This window comes from Brachyhypopomus gauderio, chromosome 10 (assembly GCF_052324685.1).
Source record: "Brachyhypopomus gauderio isolate BG-103 chromosome 10, BGAUD_0.2, whole genome shotgun sequence".
Classification (NCBI taxonomy): domain Eukaryota; kingdom Metazoa; phylum Chordata; class Actinopteri; order Gymnotiformes; family Hypopomidae; genus Brachyhypopomus; species Brachyhypopomus gauderio.
This window is the reverse complement of record NC_135220.1, coordinates 9,365,175-9,387,901: the sequence shown is the minus strand read 5'-3', so window position 1 is coordinate 9,387,901 and position 22,727 is coordinate 9,365,175. Positions and strand designations below refer to the sequence as shown.

The 22,727-nt window shown below is 45.9% G+C and overlaps 1 protein-coding gene across 2 annotated transcripts in view; it reads right to left on the bottom strand.

Annotated features, from left to right (window-relative positions):
* Positions 1-486: 486 nt before the first annotated feature.
* kirrel3a (kirre like nephrin family adhesion molecule 3a) overlaps positions 487-22,727 on the bottom strand; it is a 117,410-nt gene continuing 95,169 nt past the window's right edge. The window contains exons 6-15 of one of the 2 annotated variants that reach the window (XM_077019288.1): positions 19,304-19,409; positions 15,011-15,159; positions 13,309-13,436; positions 12,854-12,980; positions 9,854-9,954; positions 8,820-9,018; positions 8,079-8,186; positions 5,549-5,658; positions 5,247-5,333; positions 487-3,838 (exon numbers count right to left, since the gene is read on the bottom strand). In XM_077019288.1, coding sequence (XP_076875403.1) covers positions 3,392-3,838; positions 5,247-5,333; positions 5,549-5,658; positions 8,079-8,186; positions 8,820-9,018; positions 9,854-9,954; positions 12,854-12,980; positions 13,309-13,436; positions 15,011-15,159; positions 19,304-19,409 — 1,562 coding nt within the window. In that variant the 3' untranslated portion in view covers positions 487-3,391. The remainder of the gene's footprint in view (positions 3,839-5,246; positions 5,334-5,548; positions 5,659-8,078; positions 8,187-8,819; positions 9,019-9,853; positions 9,955-12,853; positions 12,981-13,308; positions 13,437-15,010; positions 15,160-19,303; positions 19,410-22,727) is intronic. The other variant, XM_077019289.1, reaches the window with a different exon arrangement.

Genomic DNA, 22,727 nt, shown 5'->3' with positions numbered 1-22,727 from the left:
AGACATGCAAGTTATTTGTGGTTGAATTAGATTTCTTGAATTACATCTTTTCAGTAATATAGAATTGGAAGTTCTCAGAAAGTCAGTAGCCACTTAAACAAAATAAATGGTAGTCTGCTAGAACTAGACGCTTCCTCTTGACCAAAATAGTGAAGAGTGAGGAACAGTGGAGTTCTCCCACTGACTTCCCTTGAAGGAGTGCAGCATGTGTGTGTGTAAACAACCGAGAGTGTGTGATGATCCAGAGAACCTCAAGCCCACCTCACACCACGTCATCAGATCCTTCTGTGACGACCCGCACGTCATCTATGCTGTGTGTGTGTGTGTGTGTGTGTGTGTGTGTGTGTGTGCCCATTACCACTGAAGGCGAGGGTGACAGGGAGCCACCCTCCACGATACGTTCCGGCCCACAACGCTGTGAGGAAGACGAGGAAGACCAAACACTTCTTTGTTTTGTTGCTTTTTTTTTTTTTTTTTTGCTCATTAGCTCATTTTATGTACAGCAAAGGAAAAACAACATTGGTCACAGTCAGAGACAAGAAGAAGGAAAACATTTTCATAATTGGACGACTGTTATGTATCTTTTTACTGCTGGAGCAGAATAGTTCATGAGGAATAGATTGATGTTTGTACGGTAATAAGTTCATTACACACAATACCAAAAACAAAAGGGACAAAATAAGCAACAGTAAGAAAGATAAAGGTGTTTGTTGTCTGCTTCCAGTGAATCGGGGTAGGCAAACGGTAGCTCAAAATTTCCAACCCAGGCTGAGCTGAGTTAAACCTGGCAGATAAAGTGCATGGTGCTCGCTGTGAACGTTTTGAATGAAGTTCACTTTGGGGGACATTCATATTTATCACTGCCTCTGCGGGGTGCAGAACGCAGACTTCAAACGCATCACGTACCGAGTGCCCTGTGTATCGCGATCTCGTCAGAGGTGCACAGCTAGACACGTCAAATCTGCATTTTCTTTTGATTTCATTTGCAGGTGGATCTTATCGTGGGGGCCCTAGTTTTGCAGCACATTTGATTTCAAATTCAGGGCCATACAAAAGCTCCACAGTCAGCAGACCAGACAGTGCTCTGAAGTTTCTTTTCTCTACTCATTGTATGCAACGGTGCCCTTTGGCCAAATATACCCTCCACTTTTAATTATGACCTTTCATTTTAGTGACTACAATCGTGTTATCTTTCCCCACCCCCTACATCATCAATATAAATATCTCATCATTAGAAATAATAGGTCAGGAATAACAGCACACCGGCACTATAGGCGGAGCTGTATAGCTGAATCTCAAGTGCCCTGTTAAATAAGACATTCGGTCTCTCTGAAATGCCTCTCTGAATCGGAGCAAATTTAAGAGTCTATCGCTGCTGCCCTTATGCGAAGGCAAAGAGAAAAGTGTCGGGAGTGTCGAGAGAAGTTGGACGCTCACCGCTCACAACACATCCAGGAGCAGCTCATGAGCTTCTAGACAACTCCTGAGTCCAGAATGTGCTGATTAAGGCTTTTCCCCAATAGCTGTGGTTACAGACTGTGTGACTCGACTTTCAATTAGGATGGCAAAGCAAGACGAGACGCTCTTAAAGACTTACAGCTGCCACGGCTCCTCTGGCACCATGCACCACGCCCCCTATCCAGACGCACCGTCTTTTTGAAATCCATTTAGTTCGATGATGGGCTCCACCATGGTTGAGCCAACCTTTAAAAGCCAAGATGATAGATTAAAACCACACTGTAATGTCTAATTCATATGGCAATGTTATGATGGTTCATGAAATATCCCTAAAGCCCTCTTGGGGATTTAATATCCGAATGCCGAAATGTATCATCCCAAGTCATTAAGGCCCTAATGCACCTGAAACACAGAAGTGAGGGAGTGATTGAAAAGAACTTCTCCAGTACGACATTCTAATGAAACAATGCAATCCAGGTTTGAATCCAACATTAGTTCTCAATATGAATGAATCCTTGATAAACCATACTGAGCATTAAGCATGTTCACTGTCTATTAGAGCAGTATCCATGAGCTGTTCATGGCATGGTATGAATAACAGAACAAGCAGAGAGTTACTTCTGACACATTGTCTTTGTTGTTCTTGTTTGCTGTTCCTAGAAAATGACCGGAACAGAGGCAATCTCATGGCTTTAGTGTCCCCTTTCTCACACGCATTCAATAAACTATTATTTTATAACCAAGACTGGTTGATTAATTCAGTTTGCTTTTATGCTTTGACAAAGTTGTATTTGTTTCACAACCAAGGCCCTGAAGCTGCTTCAGGAGGCACGTGGCCCTCGTGCTGAACAGTGTGATGTGGCTGGTGCAGCCTGTGTGTGTGCGGACACACGTACAACAGCGGCATTAAACACCCGTCTGTCTTAGCACGAAAGAAGCTATCAAAAAACAAGAGAAAAAGTCCCATTCCTCTGACCATCACCTGGAGACAGAATCACAGTACACACAAAGCAGGATTTACAAGCCCCAGTGTAAACGACACATCGTAAGCTGAAAATTGGGAGAAGAAAAGAGGTCATTTATCTGGATTTGCTAGACGCACGTGTTTGATTTCACGCTTCTGGTCTGTTTAGAGAGTTCACATTAGGCAGGATATTCCATACGCAGATCACACACTCTCCTTTCACTGACATGTAAACATGGGCCCGGTGCCGGCGGTCAGGGTGTCAGGGGAGCTGCTTCTTCAGGCATGCAAACCGTGTTTAAACAGACTCACTGGGTGCATTCACACACTTTCCAGAGAGAGAGAAGGTGAACCTGGAAACGTCAGACCAATTTACAATAGCGTGAATGAACCATTAAGAACAGGAGCCCATCGGATGTGCTGTGTTCACCCTGGTAAGGCCGGATAGGCGATGTTTGTTCATTCTGGCATCACCGTTCTGCGGTCCTGGTGTTGAGGGTTTTCTCTTTTGGCTGGGCAGGACTGTAGCTCACATCCACAGTCCTGCTTTTGTGCTTTGAATTACAGCTGAGTTACACAAGGCCCGAGAATCTGGTTCCTCATGAAAAATGTATACAGCCCTCAAGGTTTTCCCCATTCAGTGTGATGAAAAAAAAAACAACACAAAAAAAACTGAAAAAGTAGGAAGTCCAGCAGAGAAACGGTGGCGACTGTGAGGATGGAATCCTGATTGTCATGGAACAATGTCGAGGATCCCACATGCTGGTCTGAGCACCGCACTGCTGGGGAACCTCTAGGACACACTGTTCATTAAAAAATACAGGCGCATGTCTCCATGAGAAATGAAGTGGTCGCATTCCTCAGGCATTGTCGGCAGAAGGGGGCGGGGCCATCTCATGGCACAACTCTTCTCCTGGCGTTCCTGGCGTTCCTGGCTGGGAGTTTGTCTCCAGCTCACGTCTCTCCGTCTCAGACGTGCGTCTGCATGCGTTTGTGCACGGGCCGTGTGGCCTCCGAGCCCTGCGAGGATGAGTGTGAGCGTTGGGAGGAGGACGAAGAGGCCGACGCCTTGCTGGCCTTGTCCGATGGCGCGCAGCCACCTCCCTCCACCTGCGCCTCGGCAAAGGAGGCGGAGTCTCCCAGTGGCCCGCCCCCTCGCTGGAGCTCACGTTCACAGAGCTCGATGGAGCTGCCGCCCGTTCCCAGCATGAAGCGGCCGTAGTCGTAGAGGCGGTGACTGGGGCCTGCGCCCAGGGTTGAGTAGAGGTTGGTGAAGGACATGCCCGTGGGGACGCGCTGCTTGACCAGAGTGGACGCACCCGGGTTGCGGGTCTCTGTGCTCTGAGCCGCCACGGCCACGGAGGGAGCCGCGTGCTCCTTGAAGGTGTTGACGCTGTAGTAGCCATTGGTTGGGTCCTGAGCCAATGGGAAGACAAGAACAGAAGCAGAAGGAAGAATGTTCAGGACTCTGGGTGAGGGTCTCAGTCATGCCAAACACGCCAGTTGAGACCTTTTTTTTTAGTAATTACAAGCTGTGTCTGCAGTTGCCTGGAACTCTGTTTTGATTTTTCTGAATGACAGTCTAATTCTAATTAATGGCACCATTCACATTAACACCATCTGGCCAGACGTAAGAGTATTACAACAGGTCTGGCTGATTTGGTGGAAAAAAGGTGTGTGAAAAACCCACAAAAAAAACACAATTTTTTCTCTCTCATGTTTATACACATTCAAAGCCAAGGTCAAGTTCATCTAGCACTAATTATAGTCAGCATGACACGAACATTAGGGAACAGACTGATAAGGACTCCATGTTAAGAAGATTACATGGTTTAGTGGTGTGAAATAGTCATCTTCTGCATAAACAGTCAAATCCTGTTATCAGCTAATTAAATGGGCCTTGATGATTTGTTTTCACATTAGCATATGTAAAATAATCTCTTCAAAAACTCATTTCATTTATTTTTGGTATAGGTATATTGTATATAGAATATATGTATATTGGGGATTACAGTGGAAAAAATCACTTCATGTATTCTTTGGTGAAAATACATTTATTGTCCTCACAGACTTTTATTCTGTTTACGCGGTCTATGAATAACTGGAGCACTACACCTCAACGGCAGAAGTGTGAGTCGTAGCACAAGGATGTCATCAAGCTCGACACCTACGAGGGCTGTGAAGTGTATATAGTTGGGTATGTGATGGGTGTTGTAGCAAGTCAAGTGAAGATAACCAAATAACCAGATTGATTATCCAGATAACCAAACATACAGAGTTTAATTGGTCAAAAGGCAACATTTCTGTAGATTCATCTGGAATGGTAAAAGTGAAAATGCTTGAATAAAATTTTCTTTATTATTATTACAGCTAAGTGCAAAAGAAGTCTGTCAAATCTGTCATTCAAACCCTGGGGCAAATTAATGTTAATTAAATGAACATATATCAATATTAATCTTTTTGTTAAACAGACTGCAAATGCACCAGTATAACTCCCTTACTTCCCAATCACTATAACCTGTAATAAAACCTGGCAGTGGGTAGTTTTAACTGCTTATAGCCACTACAAGAGCACAAAAGGTAACTTTAATCACTCAAACAATTCTCTGAAAACAACCAAACACAGGTATTGTTTAAAATGCTGAGGTGGCCGGCAGCTGTTAAACTTCTCCCAGGGCCCCATAATAAATCGTGTGCCTCTACATTTTTCGATAATTGAATTTTGGATGAGTTTGATAAAGAACAGTCCAGCAAGGGTCTTTAATAAAGATGGATGAACGTGAGCGAGTTCTCCTGGCTTTACCCAGAACCCTCTGCAGCTCACCTTAATGTGCTGGAACTCCTGCTCCTCTTCATGAAGTACCTCCAGCTGCTTCAGAACAGACTCCTGCTGGAACTCACCACGCTCCATCTCCGGAGGGAGAGAGAGAGAGACGGAGTGAGAGAGGGAGATGCAGTAGCCACAGTGAGCCCATGCTGTCATGGTCTTCACTGCCACATCAAAGCGTGCGGGCTACGTTTGTAGTGCGTGCTTCCTGAAACAGAACCGGACTGGTCCAGGTCTGCCTGGGTCCCCGTTTAGCAGCATGTGGGAGGAGCAACGACAGTCTGGGAGGCAGGACTCACCATCATCTGCTTCATGTTGGTGTGCTCATCCTGCTCCCGAGCTGCGTTATGGTCCTTGTGAACAATCTCCACCCGAATGTCATTTTTCGCCGAAACCACTCCTTTGAGACCTGTGAGAGATTGCACTGATTAGCCGGACTCTTGGAATGGGTTTCTGCAGAGCTTCAAAAGAGCGGGTGTGCGTGGTCTTCCCTCCGAGCCCCCTGCACTGTCCCTGCACACTAGTGAGATCACAGCGCTCTACTTAGTCTATCAAAGCAACGGGCACTGACAGTTTTTTTCAGAGCCGTGCCGCTAATACGAAAAAAGAAAGAGGGAAGTAAAGGGAAGAAGAAGAGAGAGGAAGTGTCAGAGGACTCCGCAGCCACGTCTCTGTAGCTTTCCTTCCGCCATAATTGTGCTCTGGAGTTCTCTCTCTCTCAGCGAACGCAGCGGCACAGACAGAGAGCACGCACAGGTGCACGTGGGTAGTTGCACACACATGCATCATGCAAACCAGGAGGGAAAGTTTGTGGAAAAAACAAAACAAAAAAAACCTAACACTGGCTTGTCAAGCCTGCAGGAAGCCAGTGGTGTAAAAAACAGCCTGCACAACTAGCACGAGGACGATCCCCAGTGAACACCAGTGGGGGTAATGTTGGAAAGTTGGATGAATGTAACTGCTATTGTGTAATTGCCCTCTAGAGTTCTGATTTTCTAAGTAAAATCACTCGATAGCACTGAATGTTCTTACAAGGCAAGCAGTCACACTACACAGAATATCTTAAAACTAGGATAACTACCTGCATATATTTTCACCAATCTCCATATAGCCATTCTACAGACAACCAGAGGGTCCATACTGAATACTCATTGTTTACACATGGACCACATATTTCCTTTTAAAAGGCCTTTTAAAAATGTTTATGATGTCAAATTTTATCATAGAAAATTCAATCATCATTTAAGCTGCTGTCTGACACTTTATTGTACCTGACATGTATCATTATCTACTAGTGTACCATTATCTTCTGTTCTCATAAGTTCTCATAGATGTGTTCATGAATACAAAACTACAAAACTGCTCTGAGATTCCACTATGTCACTAGTGGTCCATGAATTACTATTAAATTACTATTGTCTTTGAGTGTCAGTCATTAGCACCAATTTATCACTTTGGGTTTCAAAGGTGTTCTACAGAAATCAAGTTAGTTTTTAGTCATCGTCCCCAAGTGATTGACAACTGTTAAAACAAATACCCTTCTCTCAAATGACAATGTAGACACCTCCCTTGCCTTGATTGGTCACCTACTGAGGGAGGGAGAGCGAATCACGAAGCTGTATCACCCAGCAGAGCCCTGGGCAGCAACACTACAGCACACTGGAGTACACGGCCATCGATGTGTTTGGAGAAACTGGTGGACTTTTTTTTAGTGGATAGTTTGATCACGGATCCTGGAAGGAAGAGGCTCATACTGGCTGGAGATCATGTGAAGGCATCAGGGTGCAATGATGAGATGGAATCAGAGTGGTGGATTCAGTGGCTGCTAACATGGACCATGAGAAAGAGGGATGTGTTTGTGCCTGGGACTGAAGTCTCGTTTCTGCATAACAGAACGCATACTACATATATATATATATACAAAATGTACAGTTAAACAGTTTTTTACACAACACAATCTTTTAGCCTATTAGGTACATATTACTCATCTTGCAGTGCAAAATATATATATATGTGATGTCCTAGCAAAAATAAAATGCACGGTGCACGCTCTTGATATATAGTGTCTGGAGAGGTTTGGGGCACTTTGGAGATGCCTTCAGGACACTAGTGGAAAATGCTGTGTAGCTCCTGAATACTTTATGTATCTGTTCCAAATTGTTTACTTTGTCTTACTGGACGCTGGCAAATAAATAACTGTGGAACATGAGTGAGTTTCCACCCCAGCATCCCCATATATGTTATAACACTCCACAATAAAAGGCACTTTTACATGTTGTTGTGTAAGTATGTAAGCATGAACATCTTGCCCCAGGTGTTTAATATGAATCCTGAATGATCATTGCGCTGTATGTACAACTTCAGATAACGAAGTGTTACAGGTGTTAAAAGTACAAATGCTTTAAAAATGTAGCTTCAAATGGGACTTGTACATAATAGTAGAAGCACAGGCAGATTAATAGAAGTAGATACAGATAAACCAAAAGGTTGGTGAATAATAATGAATGAAATGCGTCCGCAGATCTCTGTGCTCCGTCTGACGCCCGACACAAAAGTCATGATTGGAGATAAAAAAGACACTGTTAAATTCATTTCAGAGCACTGTCTCTGTTCTTGGTCTTATACAGCACAGACAACTCCAAGTACTGTGCCGTGCCCCGTGGAATTAGCTTAAATCTCTGTTTGTCTCTGAGGACGTGTTCTAAACTCAGGATACGGAGCTACACCAGTGTTCTCAACTCCAGGGCTGTTCATCAGTGCCGGAAAGCACAAGAGAGGAGGAGGAGGAGGAGGAGGAGGAGGAGAGGGCAGCAAAGCTCGCGTACTCACTCCTCTGTAGACGAGCGCAGCAGAAGGCCCCTAGGGTCCCCATGAGGACCACGAGGGCCAGGAACGCTCCCACCGCAACCCCGATGATGACGGCCAATCGCAGAGACCCTGAAGAGAACATGGAGTCAGTGGGGAGCTGAGGGGGGGGGATGATCACAGGCAACATGGCAAGAAAAAAACCTTGCATGCAATCTAGTCCACATGTCCATTTGTCACACAGGGAGACATAATAAAGCCACGCGAGGGCCTCCTGTGCCTCTCTGAGCAGCACAGCCCTACAGGGAGAGTGACCCCTTTGAATAAGGCCTCTTTGCTCCTTGGGAGGCAGACCTAATAAATGAAAATGGGGCATCGCTTGAATGAGAGAGCACCATCTAATTCCGCATAAATATTTCAAAGGGCTCATAAATGCAAGTAAAAGTGATTTAGGGCAATTTAAATTAGATTACAAATTTAGACGTTAGTTCTGAACGTCTAAATGTCATTACAGAATTTTGCAGACTTAAATTGTTGACATTTACCCAAGTAAAGAAGCTTATTGGGGACTTACTGCCCTTATGCTTGAAGTAATCAAGGCAACCCTCTTAATCACTGTAAGACAGGGATAAAATAGACTCCACACACACACACACACACACACACACACACACACACACACACACACACACACACACACACACACACACACACACACACACACACACACACTCACACCTGGAGGCACAAACACAGAACTCTGACCTTGTTCCTTGAGGCGGATAATCTCAGTGTCAGAGCCAAAGCTGTTCCATGCGGTGCAGTTGTAGATGGTCTGAAAGTCGGCGGGGACGATGTTGCTCATGGTCAGCGTGGAGATGACCCCTTCCTCCGTGCTCACCGTCTCCACGGTGTACCGCCCAGACGTTCCTGACTCCAGTACCGTCTCCTTCCAGGACCAAGCCTGTAGGAAAGGGAGAGTGAGAGAACTGTGGGCCATGGTGGTCTATGAGAAGAACTCTGTCATTAGCTCCACTCCCTGGCCTCGTCATACAGATGCTATCAGGTCCTGGATGAAGGCAAACAGGACAGAGGCATAAAACCAGTTTCAAACTTTACACTCACACACACACACACACACACACACACACACACACACACACACACACACACACACACACACACACACACACACACACACACACACCCTGAACAGTACTCTAGAGGTACAAAAGAGTGTGGGACAGACATTTCTTTTAGGCGCCATTAGTCGAGGGCCATAAAGACAGCCATGCTTCATAGAACCGTGTGTCATAAATCAACGGCCATTATTTCTCCTTATTCTCCAGGGCACTGCCCAGTATTACATATTGAAGAAGCCCAGCAGCGATTTGGCGAGGGTGGTGGGACTGGTCCACTCCCAGCTGCAGGGTGGCTGATACTGGGAGAGGAGATACATCTGAAAAGCAGTACAGATCTCTTGGCTGCCGGCCCACCACTGTATCAATGGCCCATGTTATGGAAGAGAGCTATTTGTGGTGTGACAGAGAGAGGGAGGGAGAGATGGAGAGAGGGATGGAGAGAGAGAGAGAGGGAGAGAAGGAGAGAGAGAGGGGGGAGAGAAGGAGGAAGAGGGAGAGAAGGAGGGAGAGAAAGAGAGAGAGAGGGAAGGACGGAGAGAGAGAGAGAGAGAGGGAGAGAAGGAGGGAGAGAGGAAGAGAGAGAGGGATGGAGAGAAGGAGAAAGAGGGAGGGAGAGAGAGGGATGGAGAGAGGGAGGGAGAGAGAGAGAGCACTTACGATGCGATCCGGAGGAGGCGTACTGCGGATGAAACACTTGATCTGGCCCTTCTCCCCGTACAGGGCCTGCTGGGTCTGTGTGCTGGAGATAGTTGGAGGCCCTGGAAGTACGCGTGACGATCCATGAGTGAAGTGGACTCACCACCTTATCACCTCACCACACACCAGTCCAATCACCACACACTCCCACACACTCCATGACACCTTATCGTCCTAACACCACACCGACAGCCCACCTCCCCACCAACGCACCAGCCCCAACACACTACTGCCCCACTGCCCCAAGCCCTCGTCAACAGCCCCACAGTGTTGCCCCAGCTCCTCCCCACAGCCCCCACATGTCTGTCCCTTGTGTGCTCAGGCGGAGATACAGCCGTGCACTACAAAAGCCAGCGCTCTGCTACGGTTTTATTTAACGCTGCCTTTTTATATAAATAAATATGGTGGTTTTTACTGTTATCTTAAAATGAGTCACATGCTTCTGCTGGTTGTTTTCTCTTTTTTTTGTAAATGGATAAATCGCAGGCAGTGGAGAGAACAGTGGAGATGATTAGAGCTGCGTGAAGTGTCCACGCGCTCCTCAAGGATTTCATTTTATTTCCCTTCACTGTTTACTATTTTTTCCCTCCTCCTTTTCTCCCTTTTACATGAAGCTTTCCAAAGCTGGGATGAGCGTCCTTCACTCCAGGAACATCATCTCCTCGCCTCTCCGCTCACTCTGAATTCTGCCTTTGCCCCTGACCCCCCATCACACACACAAATTTAAGAGCTTTGCCCCCCACACCTCCCCCCCTTCCCCATTTTACAACGGGAAGACTCATATTTCAGACGATCGCAAACACACAATCCAAACAAAGGTTGGCATCTTTGTTTGGCCTCTTCCCTGACACCAGCTCATTATGTGACTCAATGAGAAAAAAAAACTGATTCTCATTTCAAGCAGAAGACTGAGGTCTCCGTGCTGGTCACAATCACGCCAGCTGCTCTCTCCTCCCACCACAACGTTCCTCCCCGGAACGCTGCGAACAATGTTCACTTGTTCCCTCTTAATTACGTACGGGTACAAAGATGCGGTTTGGGCAGGGGGCGAGCACGATAGCGTCCCGTGGCTTTCAGCAGAAGCCTGTTTAGATGAAGTCCTCCGGGAGAGCCAAACGCATCTGACGGGGGGACGTGGCCGTAAACGAGCGCTATAATTAGACAACTTTATCTTTCGGCCCCAGCCTGGCCGTTGGCCCCGAACAGGGAGGGCGAGAGACAGCAAGGCTGGGGAGATTTGTCCACGTGAACAGCAGAAAAGGGAGGGCAGAAATGCCCCCCCCCACCTGTGTGTGGTGCCTTGGCCGGCTAGGACGGGTGTTAATTACATGCTGTTGGTGGACCGGCTCTGTAGGCTGAAAAGGGGAGTGTGCTGGTTCAGAGTGGTTTATTCCCTTTTAATACTGCTGGTTAATATCTACAGCAGTGAAAACAAAACCACAGATCTGGTGTGGGATCACCGTTCCTTCATGTTTGTTTTACTGCAATCATTTCGCATGGATACAGTAATTATCTATTCTATTATATCTGTTTTCATGAGTGGGAATATAAAAAACTAATGTGGTTATTTTATTAATTTTTCATTATTAGAACTGTAATCATATTTCCATTGCATCCAGATAATCCCTTGAATGTGGGCTATTTAAGCATTAATGTGTCCCTCAGCCCAGCTCTGCATAAAAGCTCTATGCAAATATTTGATGAGGGTAATGTTTTCAAAATGACATTAGACACAGTAAGGGAAGTGCGGGAGTGTTTGGACACGGCGGGTCCCTCCAGACTCAGTGGGCAGCGGTTCAGCAACTCAGTGTGTCCAGCGCCCAGAGACAGACACGCAGTCCCAGCAGTCAAGGAACTTATTGCTCCTCTGAAGATGGATTGTGTTGCTGCAGTGGCTTAAGGGGGTCAGGCCTTCCATCAGAACCAGACCCTCCACACCTCCACCTTCCTACACCCCCTCTACACCTCCACCCTCCTACACCCCCTCCATCCTCCTCCACCCTCCACACCTCCATCTTCCTACACCCCTCCACCCTCCTCCACACCTCCACACATCCACCACACCTCTACCCTCCTACACCCCCTCCACCCTCCACCCTCCTACACGCCCTCCACCCTCCTCCACCCTCCTACACCCCCTCCATCCTCTTCCACCCTCCACACCTCCATCTTCCTACACCCCTCCACCCTCCTCCACACCTCCACACATCCACCACACCTCCACCCTCCTGCACCCTCCTCCACCACACCTCCACACCTCCAACCTCCTCCACGCCTCCACCACCCTCCTCCACCTCCTCCACCCTCCTTTCTCCACCCTCCTCTCCACTGACAGCTGGGTGAGCAGAGCGAAGAAGAAGGAGGTAAAGCTTCTCTCTCTCTCTCTCTCCCCCCCCCCCCTCTCTCTCTCTCTCCTCTCCTCTTCTCATTAGTGTTTGATTGCATGTTGCCACATGAAGTTTATGCTTCTGTCTCCAACCTCTGGTGAACGGGGCCTTAATCAATACACTGAGATCAAACGAACAAGCTGCTCCAGTCCTCAAGGAAGACGACACAAATACACATGAATCTTGCTCATGACACATTCATTACTTTGAACAAAATATTGTATTTAGGCTAAAGGTACCCAAGTGTTAAACTATACCACCATCTGAAAGCATCAAGCCACCTTAGTACAGAGTGAGTATTGACTAAACAAGTGTTACTTCACACCTGATGTTTTCTGGCAACCCTAACAAAAAGACTAGCAGACTGCTTGTGGCCGGCAATGACCTCATCTCTCTTGGTCGCTCGGCAAATATCAGCATGTCATTTCTGGACCACGTAAAGCAGCAGTTCTGGAGCCCTACCTGGATCTACCAGGGCATTATCGACAGCATTTTCAACAGGAGTGATGATCGTGCACTGGCCAATGAGCACGCAGCTTTAGTGAAAACCTGGGACGAGCCCGAATGCATTTACCATTGACTGTAAGGGTCACCTCCTTCTCCCCAACTCCCACACGGGGTACCACAGCTCGGCACACATATTTCCCAGCGTCCTCTGGTTTCACTGCCTTCAGGGTGAGGGTATTCTCATTACTGAGCACCTGCACAAGAACACACTCTTCAAGTCACATCAAGAGATTTATTTTAACTCGTATTTTTCTTGCACATTGTTTCATTTGTTTTGTTACAGTATCTACTGAGAATGGACATATGCGGTGTGTTCTGTAAATAGGACTTGTGATCTCAGCTAACGTGCCACCAACAACATGACAGCGTGAAGGAAACACCTGCAAGTTTCCACAGCAACACTCGCATCTCCAAACTCCACAACCAGCTGGGAATCGGCAGATATCTTGAACCACAACATCTTTCGCCACATCTGTGTTTAATTGAACCGAGTTGATGTCAGTTGGGTTTGGCTGTGCGTACCACTCCGTGACCACGTCGCATCCACACGATGGTGAGGGAGGGGTTCCCCGTCCACGCACAGGTGAAGACGGCGTCAGAGCCCAGGTCCACCTGCAGAGACTGGGGTTCAGCCGCAAGGCGTGGTCCAACTGCAGCGAGAGTGAAGAGCCAAACACACACCTATGTCAGTACATATCGCCACACCTACATCAGTACATATTGCCACACCTACATCAGGACATATCACCACACCTACATCAGTACATATCACCACACCTACATCAGGACATATCGCCACACCTACATCAGGACATATCACCACACCTACATCAGTACATATCGCCACACCTACATCAGGACATATCACCACACCTACATCAGTACATATCGCCACACCTTCATCAGGACATATCACCACACCTACGTCAGTACATATCACCACACCTACGTCAGTACATATCACCACACCTACATCAGGACATATCACCACACCTACATCAGGACATATCACCACACCTACATCAGGACATATCGCCACACCTACATCAGTACATATCGCCACACCTACATCAGTACATATCGCCACACCTACATCAGGACATATCACCACACCTACATCAGGACATATCACCACACCTACGTCAGTACATATCACCACACCTACATCAGGACATATCATCACACCTACATCAGGACATATCACCACACCTACATCAGTACATATCGCCACACCTACATCAGTACATATCGCCACACCTTCATCAGGACATATCACCACACCTACGTCAGTACATTATGCCACACCTACGTCAGTACATATCACCACACCTACGTCAGTACATATCACCACACCTACATCAGTACATATCGCCACACCTACGTCAGTACATATCGCCACACCTACATCAGGACATATCACCACACCTACATCAGGACATATCACCACACCTACATCAGTACATATCGCCACACCTACATCAGGACATATCACCACACCTACGTCAGTACATATCACCACACCTACATCAGGACATATCACCACACCTACGTCAGTACATATCGCCACACCTACGTCAGTACATATCGCCACACCTACATCAGGACATATCACCACACCTACATCAGGACATATCACCACACCTACATCAGTACATATCACCACACCTACATCAGTACATATCGCCACACCTACATCAGGACATATCACCACACCTACATCAGGACATATCACCACACCTACATCAGTACATATCACCACACCTACATCAGTACATATCACCACACCTACGTCAGTACATATCACCACACCTACATCAGTACATATCGCCACACCTACATCAGGACATATCACCACACCTACATCAGGACATATCGCCACACCTACATCAGGACATATCACCACACCTATGTCAGTACATATCACCACACCTACATCAGTACATATCGCCACACCTACATCAGGACATATCACCACACCTACATCAGTACATATCGCCACACCTACATCAGGACATATCACCACACCTACATCAGGACATATCGCCACACCTACATCAGGACATATCACCACACCTACGTCAGTACATATCACCACACCTACATCAGGACATATCACCACACCTACGTCAGTACATATCACCATTAGAATTTGTATATATGTATATATGAATCACATAGATGTACAGAAAGACAGAGAGAGAGAGGAGAGGTCATGTGATCTCACAGTAGACATCCACGTTGCGGCTGACGTTGGTGCTGCCCAGGGCGTTAGCCACCTCACAGGAGACAGGCTCAGTGAAGAACGTGTGGTCCACCACTACCTCGTAGCTGTCTCCCATAACAGACCTGATCACACCGCCCCCTTTTGCCCACCTATACAGCAACAAAACACACACACACATTTATATTTACATTTACGGTATTTAGCAGATGCTCTTATCCAGTGCGACTTACAAAGTGACTTACACACACAGACACAGACACAGACACACACACACACACACACAGACACACTCATCCGCACACACACAGACACACTTATCCGCGCACACACACACACACACACACACACACACACACACACACACACACACACACACACACACACACACACACAAAGTGAGTGAGGGATGAAGACAAACTGGCTGGTGATCAAAGGTTCTGGTGGAAGATCCTTTTTCCAGGCCAATCACTGTGATCATCTCTTATTTACATGGTGTTCTGCAACCACAAAAGTGACGTTCGGGTTGTCTGATGTGATTTTCGGGACAAAGTATATGTTTTTCCCCCCTCATTTGTGTGTGTGTGTGTGTGTGTGTGTTTTCCATCAACAGCACATGTCTCTTGCAGGAGAGAATAAAGAACATTACAAGAGTTTCAGCTGCAGTTATTCTCTCTTTGATGCTCCTGCCGTTATGCAAAATATATAAGTCACATGACCCACCTTATCTGGAGAAGATCCACACACATCCACACACATCCACACATAGCTGACGGATGATTGGTTTATTTTTTTGCATTTATGATGATGGAATGAATCTAGTGAAATTCAGTTCGAATTTTTGTGTTTGATGTTTTCATACTGCAGTATCAAACTATCAACTATATATCAACTATACCGGTGAGACTATACTGTACTGTTGCAGTCCAGCTAAGGTGGGAACCTCTATACAGAAAAAAGAGTGAAAACCTTTGAATGCTGTAAGAGCTAATTTAAGAGCTAATTTAAGTGCTAATTTAGGAGCTACTTTCTCCTCAGACAATGGTGTAGGATGGTAAATGTCAGCGTCAGTGTTGAGAGAACAAATACTAAAGACTGTAAGTGGATTTCAAAATCCTATTTAACTGATTTTAACATCAAGACTGATGGCAAGAATCAGCCTCATCCTTCATCAAAAAATTCAATTTCATCATATCTACATAAGCTGTTTAGAATATTATTGTAAACCTTCATATCAGCACTAAGAAAAAGGAAAATGTAGCCTACTGATTACTTGGGGCTTTGACATTTAAATGCTGTCGTAGTTTAACTGAATCTCACCCAGAGCGGTATAGGAAATTAAAAAATATACTTGCTGAAATATCTGCTAAAAAGACTCCTGAAAATACACTTGAAATGTTACTAGTGTAGACCAAGTTTCAGCGTTTAGGCTTGACAATGAAAAGCGGAGGCTGATCTCCTGAGACCAAGACGAGAGGTGAAGAGTAAACAAGGCGTCCTCCTCATCACTAAACGCACCGTGAGCGTGTCATCTAGCTGCAGTGTGACGAAGATGAGAGCAAAGTAGGATGATGTTGCTAACGCTGTAATTCACAATTCAATAATCTCTTAGTCTGTGTGGTGAACCAGCGCGGGCGTCTGAATTATTCAGCATCGCTTGTGCGTCAACGCGGGAAACGTCGTGACCAGAAGGAGCCGTGACAGAGAGGAAACCGCTGGGCTTTTTAAGGTATTGATGGATGGTGATGGATCCTGTCTGTCACAGCGCATACGCTGGGGAACTGGGGACAGCGGGTGGGGTGGGCCCTGCAGTGTCCCTGAAGACCCCTGCACCCCCAACACCCCCAGCGGGGCCGACGCATGGATGCTGACGCCCTCTGACTGTGCACCTTGAACCCACATGCTCGCATCAAAGCCGTCGCATGCGTCTGCCCAAACGCTCAGTGGAGGCTCCTCCAACACGCCTCTAGATCACCAAACAGCAGAACAGGAGATGACAAATTTGCCTGGAAACGAAGCCTCCAGCGCTGACACCAGCAGGAGTGTATGGGGGGATCTGAAGTGTGCGGAGGGATCTGAAGTGTGCGGAGGGATCTGAAGAGTGTGGAAGAGGAAATCAACTCAGCTGAACACCCATATAATAGCCTGGTTTTCATTAACACTGTTCTCCCCAACACCAGCAGGCATGTGCTCCACCAGGTGCTATCTTCATATACTCTACCAAGTCCTATCTTCATGTGCTCCACCAGGTCCTATCTTCATGTGCTCCACCAGGTCCTATCTTCATATACTCCACCAGGTCCTATCTTCATATACTCTACCATGTCCTATCTTCATGTGCTCCACCAGGTCCTATCTTCATGTGCTCCACCAGGTGCTATCTTCATATACTCTACCAGGTGCTATCTTCATATACTCTACCAGGTGCTATCTTCATATACTCTACCAGGTCCTATCTTCATATACTCTACCAAGTCCTATCTTCATGTGCTCCACCAGGTCCTATCTTCATGTGCTCCACCAGGTCCTATCTTCATGTGCTCCACCAGGTCCTATCTTCATGTGCTCCACCAGGTGCTATCTTCATATACTCTACCAGGTCCTATCTTCATATGCTCCACTAGGTGCTATCTTCATGTGCTCCACCAGGTGCTATCTTCATATACTCCACCAGGTGCTAATTTCATATGCTCCACCAGGTTGTATCTTCATATGCTCCACCAGGTGCTATCTTCATATGCTCCACCATGTGCTATCTTCATATACTCCACCAGGTGCTAATTTCATATGTTCCACCAGGTCCTATCTTCATATGCTCCACCAGGTCCTATCTTCGCGGTTGCACAACATCTTCTCAGCTGGCCTGAGTAGAATCCAGCTGTGTGCTTTGAGGGGCCATTTTTAACATTGTTGAGGTATAGCAGACACCAAAGTGAAACTTCAAGCCAAAATCAACTTTATGGCCTGATAAGAAAGAATCATTTAGCCAGAATTTTTGCACGCTTCCCTCCGTGTGGTGTTCCTCACTCTCGGTCCAGTTTTAAGTTAGAACGTGTAGCTCCTCTTTCTTGGGCCAGTGTGAACCTAAGACTTTACGTCTCTCTTTAGGACATAATCCACATCTTCACCGTTGGCTTCGCGTGTGGACCGAATGCCTCACACAAATACTGTTGTGACAAGCAGCAGTCTCCTCCTGTGCAGCACCAGCATCAAGTCTTAGGATCAAGATCATATTTTAGTAATGCCTTTGTAAACAGGGCAGTAATGGCTTCTGTTGTGACTGCCTCCCCCCACCAGGGACATAATGTGCATGCCAAGCTGCGTCTCGCAAAACAACTCGCCCCTTAAATGAATGCAAATATTCATGTAAACAAAAATGTGCATGAATATGATATTGGGTAGTGAACAAAATCCTTCCTCTTGTTTTCGTTTCCACAGTCTAATCCCCTTTGAACATGGGTATAATACCCCTGAGGCCTCCTCCTGCCATCAATAATTAATTTTTTCTTATTGTCATAATTAAACGGGAGGGTGTGGGGGTTGGGGTGGGTGTGGAGAGGGCGGATCGGTTTTATTAACACTGTGTTTGTGCAGCATGTGAATGTGTAGTTGTGTGTGCTGTAGAGCAGCACGGAGCAGAGAGCATCCCCGGATAATGAGTCCTCGGCACCTGACTGATGGCTGCGCGACACCCCGCCCACCCAAAGCTCCTCCCACCCCGCCCACCCGGAACTCCTCCCACCCCGCCCACCCAGAACTCCTCACACCCCGCCCAGCGTCACCCTGAGCGTTTGGCCATCAGAGGCGCCTTCCGCAGAGGAGAGCAAGGGCCGGCGCGGTCTCAGCCAATCAGGAGAGAGAGCCCAGCAGGCCAATCTGTGGCACCTCCACTATGTTTCCATTAATAATCAATAACTGTATAGCAGGTGTGTGTGTGTGTGTGTGAGGGGGGGTTGTTCTGTTGTTTGACAGGATCCTGAACTTTACACCACTGCTTATGATGAGGGAGGACTGAGTGCAAGAGAGAGAAGGAGAGGGGGGGGGGGGTGGGAGAGAGAGAGAAAGAGAAAGAGAAAGGGAGAGAGTAGGAGAGAGAGAGAAAGAGAAAGAGAGAGAGTGTGGGCATACACAGAGAGAATGAGAGAACGTCCTTGATCACATACATAATGCGCGCGTGTGTGTGTGTGTGTGTGTGTGTGTGTGTGTGTGTGTGTGTGTGTGTGTGTGTGTGTGTGTGTGTGTGTGTGTGTGTGTGTGTGTGTGTGTGTGTGTGAATATACATCTGAGTGCTCTCACCTGTAATGAGTGACAGGTGGATTAGCTTTGGCAGAGCAGTGGAACTTGACCAGATTGCCTTCCAAAATAGGCTGTGGTTCCACCGAGAGATTCACCAAAGGGACATCTGCATGAGACAGAGACCATGTTAGCTTCAAGCAACCCCACCACACACACACACACACACACACACACACACACACACACACACACACACACACACACACACACACACACACACACACACACACATACCCTCTCACACAACTGCTAATGAAACATTCATCAAAAATGTTCTTTGGAGGTAAAACGACAAAACCTAACAAGTAATTTAAAAAACAGAAATGGCTTGATAATTAATTTTCTCTGTAATAGGAGCTACTCTGCATTAAGATTAACTGGACTTGTGCCTTGCCTGCTAATTGCCAAATTAGAATTTAAATAACTTTTAAAATGCCTATGATTAAAGAGAGTGCTTGTTCAAAGTAACAAACACATTGATTACACGACTTAAACAAACAGTGTCTAAATGTACCTGAGTCAGGCGCAATATTTCCTGTCACCCCTTTTCCTGATGGCTTTGCAGCCTGTTTGTCACTGTTTTCCCAGCAGAACAGAGCCAAATAAACCAGACATTAACTAACATTAGCCTGGAACCAGACCATGTAAGAGGGGCGGAAAAATGGACAAAGAGGGTTTAATGTCTCTATAAATCTCGTCCGAAATGTTTGCGAAGGCTAATATAGTGAGTTGAAGCATGTGGACGCCATGGTAATTCTGATAGTGGCTCCGCCCAGATCACTCTGTGCTGGAGGACAAGGCACACCTGCTACAGGTACTGAGCCCATTGAAACACAACGACTTTAATCAAAACCTTCAGCCACAACAAAAGCAAAAGCCCATGGAGAAAGATGGACTACCTAAACATCATCATAACACAGCTAGTGCCCCGGTTGTTCACCAGACTCAACATCTGATCCTACACCAGATGGACTCAGAGGTCTTTATTCAGCTTTTACTGCCTTTTCTCTGTCAATAAAGCTTCTGTCCTTCTACTGACTCAGACAGGGTGATGGTGTCAGACGAGGCTTCTCCACCACTGCCTCCACCAATCAACACTGAACGGATGAAGGTTGCTGGGTAACCCTGCACAACCGATGAGTTTATTGGGCACACCCGCCCCTCGGCTGGTCCTTACAGAGCATGATTTGGGCGTTTAAAGCCTTTAAGGTGGCTAAACAGATTTATGGCCAGTGTGAATTTCATATGACCTCCAAACAGAAGACAACTCTGTCACTTGAGTAAGAATCCTGACATTGATTCAAATGATTTTTTCCCCCGACAGAGTCATTGAAGAGTTTTAAGTGGAGGCTGCCTCATCTCCAGACTTGTATAACGTACTAACCACTAGAGAGAGGAGGGAGGCGTGTGCACTGTTGCTGTTTCTGTTTGGCTTTCCAATTATATGAGTCTGAACCAAGATAGTTGGAGCACTGACGGGAAACTAATTGAACGTCTGAGTCGATATTTGTTTTGCGGGTGTGGGTGTTCCCTCCACGTGAGTGTGTTGGTGGGTGTGTGTTATGTTTTCTAGGCCAACGGCACCAACAGCATCTTCCAAACACACCCTAAGAAAGGTCCAAGCTAATAGGGCTCAGCTCACTTAAATCACAAGGTGCTCTGTGTGTGTCAGTTCTAAAGGATGAAACCTTTTACAAGCTACTCAATAGTAAGTCGTGAGGTCTGTACGTTTGGCCTCCTTTATGAGAGTCTGCCCTCACTACACCACTCCTGAAATGCTTTGCCTGTTGTTTATTTTATTTTCTTGTTCATCTTGATGAGTTATTGAGCTGAATTGGCATTTTCCTTTAAGGTGTTTTTGGAAGAAGAGTTTCACAAAGATGTGCCAATTTCTTAAACACAGTGGTTAACCTAAACACAAATATGTACAAACAAAGGAGAAGCATGTTTTATAACAGATACAGTGTGTTTCATGACCTCTGAAGTGTGGTCTTCACGCACTCTTCTGTAGTTGCTAATATAATACCTTATGATACATGTTGATTAGAGAAAACAGACTGAAGGTTACAGGCAGTGATGGCTTAGTTATCTTGACAAAGTAATCAGATTACTGATTACTCCTTTAAAAAGTAACTTAGTTACGTTACATATTACTTTATTTTAAAAGTAACTACAAGTTACTTTAGTAGTTACATTCAGCAGCAAAATAAGTTTTTCCAATACTCACTTTATTGGAAGTGCATTTTTAACAGTAACAATGTATTTCCTGACATTTAAATAATGTATCTCCTGACATTTCGTTTGTGTTGCTGCGCGGTATTATTTGTAAATGTATTTGTAAACGTAATACAAGCAAACTATTCAGTCAGACAGCTATTTGTTGTGAAACGAAATACAATTAAAATTTCAAGTATTTTTAAGTACGTTAGCCAAAATTCCAGCACTTTTTAAACCTGGAACACAATGCAACGTTAAAATTTGTCAGGTAAATGTTTCTTCCCCTGTTTTTGAGGGGTATTTCTTTACACTACCACATATCGTTACGGAGAACACTGCACAGATTGACGTGAGAATCGAGCACTACAGTCAGATGCAAAAGTAGAACTGAGCCAAGAAGAAAGCAAATATATATATATTTTTACTAAGGAAAATAAAAATAGTAACGCACAGTTACTTGGATGAGTAACTTTAATCTGATTACTAGACTGGAAATAGTAACTCGTTATATTACTCGTTACTGAAAAAAGAGGTAAAATTAGAGTAATGCGTTACTAAGTAACGCGTTACTGACATTACTGGTTACAGGCCCAGAGGAAACAGCCTTTGGTATCACGGAAACAGCATACACTGATAACTTTCAGAAAAGACTACCGTCTAAAAGGTTGTGGAAGCCACAGGGCGGAGCACCTCTCATGAAAAATCCACCTTTTTTGTTCTTTCAGACTCCTGAAAATAAGACAAGCAGGTCTATCAGCTTCTAAAAGCGTAAATGTGATTAGAGACTCGTGACAACAGCAGTCAACAGGGTGCGATTTCTCAGTAACAATCAGCTGCCTTCAGTCACAGAAAATACGATTGTACTTGAGCCAGCTGATTCATTCATAATGCCTTACGGCGAGGGTCTACTGGAAAACACACCTGCAGGCTCTCAGAGTTAGACACTACAAGGTGTACTGTGTACTGGGAGTGGCAGTAATGGAAAGTGTTAAGTATAATACACTCGGATTAGGGGGGGGGGGGGGGGGGGGGGGGGGGGTAGAGAGTACAAAAGAACAGTGAGTATCAAGTGTACAGAAGCCATTCATTTACATCCCAAGATGTGTTTGCACTTGGAATGAATTTTTTGCAATAGCAAAAATAATAAAACTCCGGGGCAATTTATAAGAAATGGAATACAGTATGTGCACCTCTTTTTCTGTCCAAA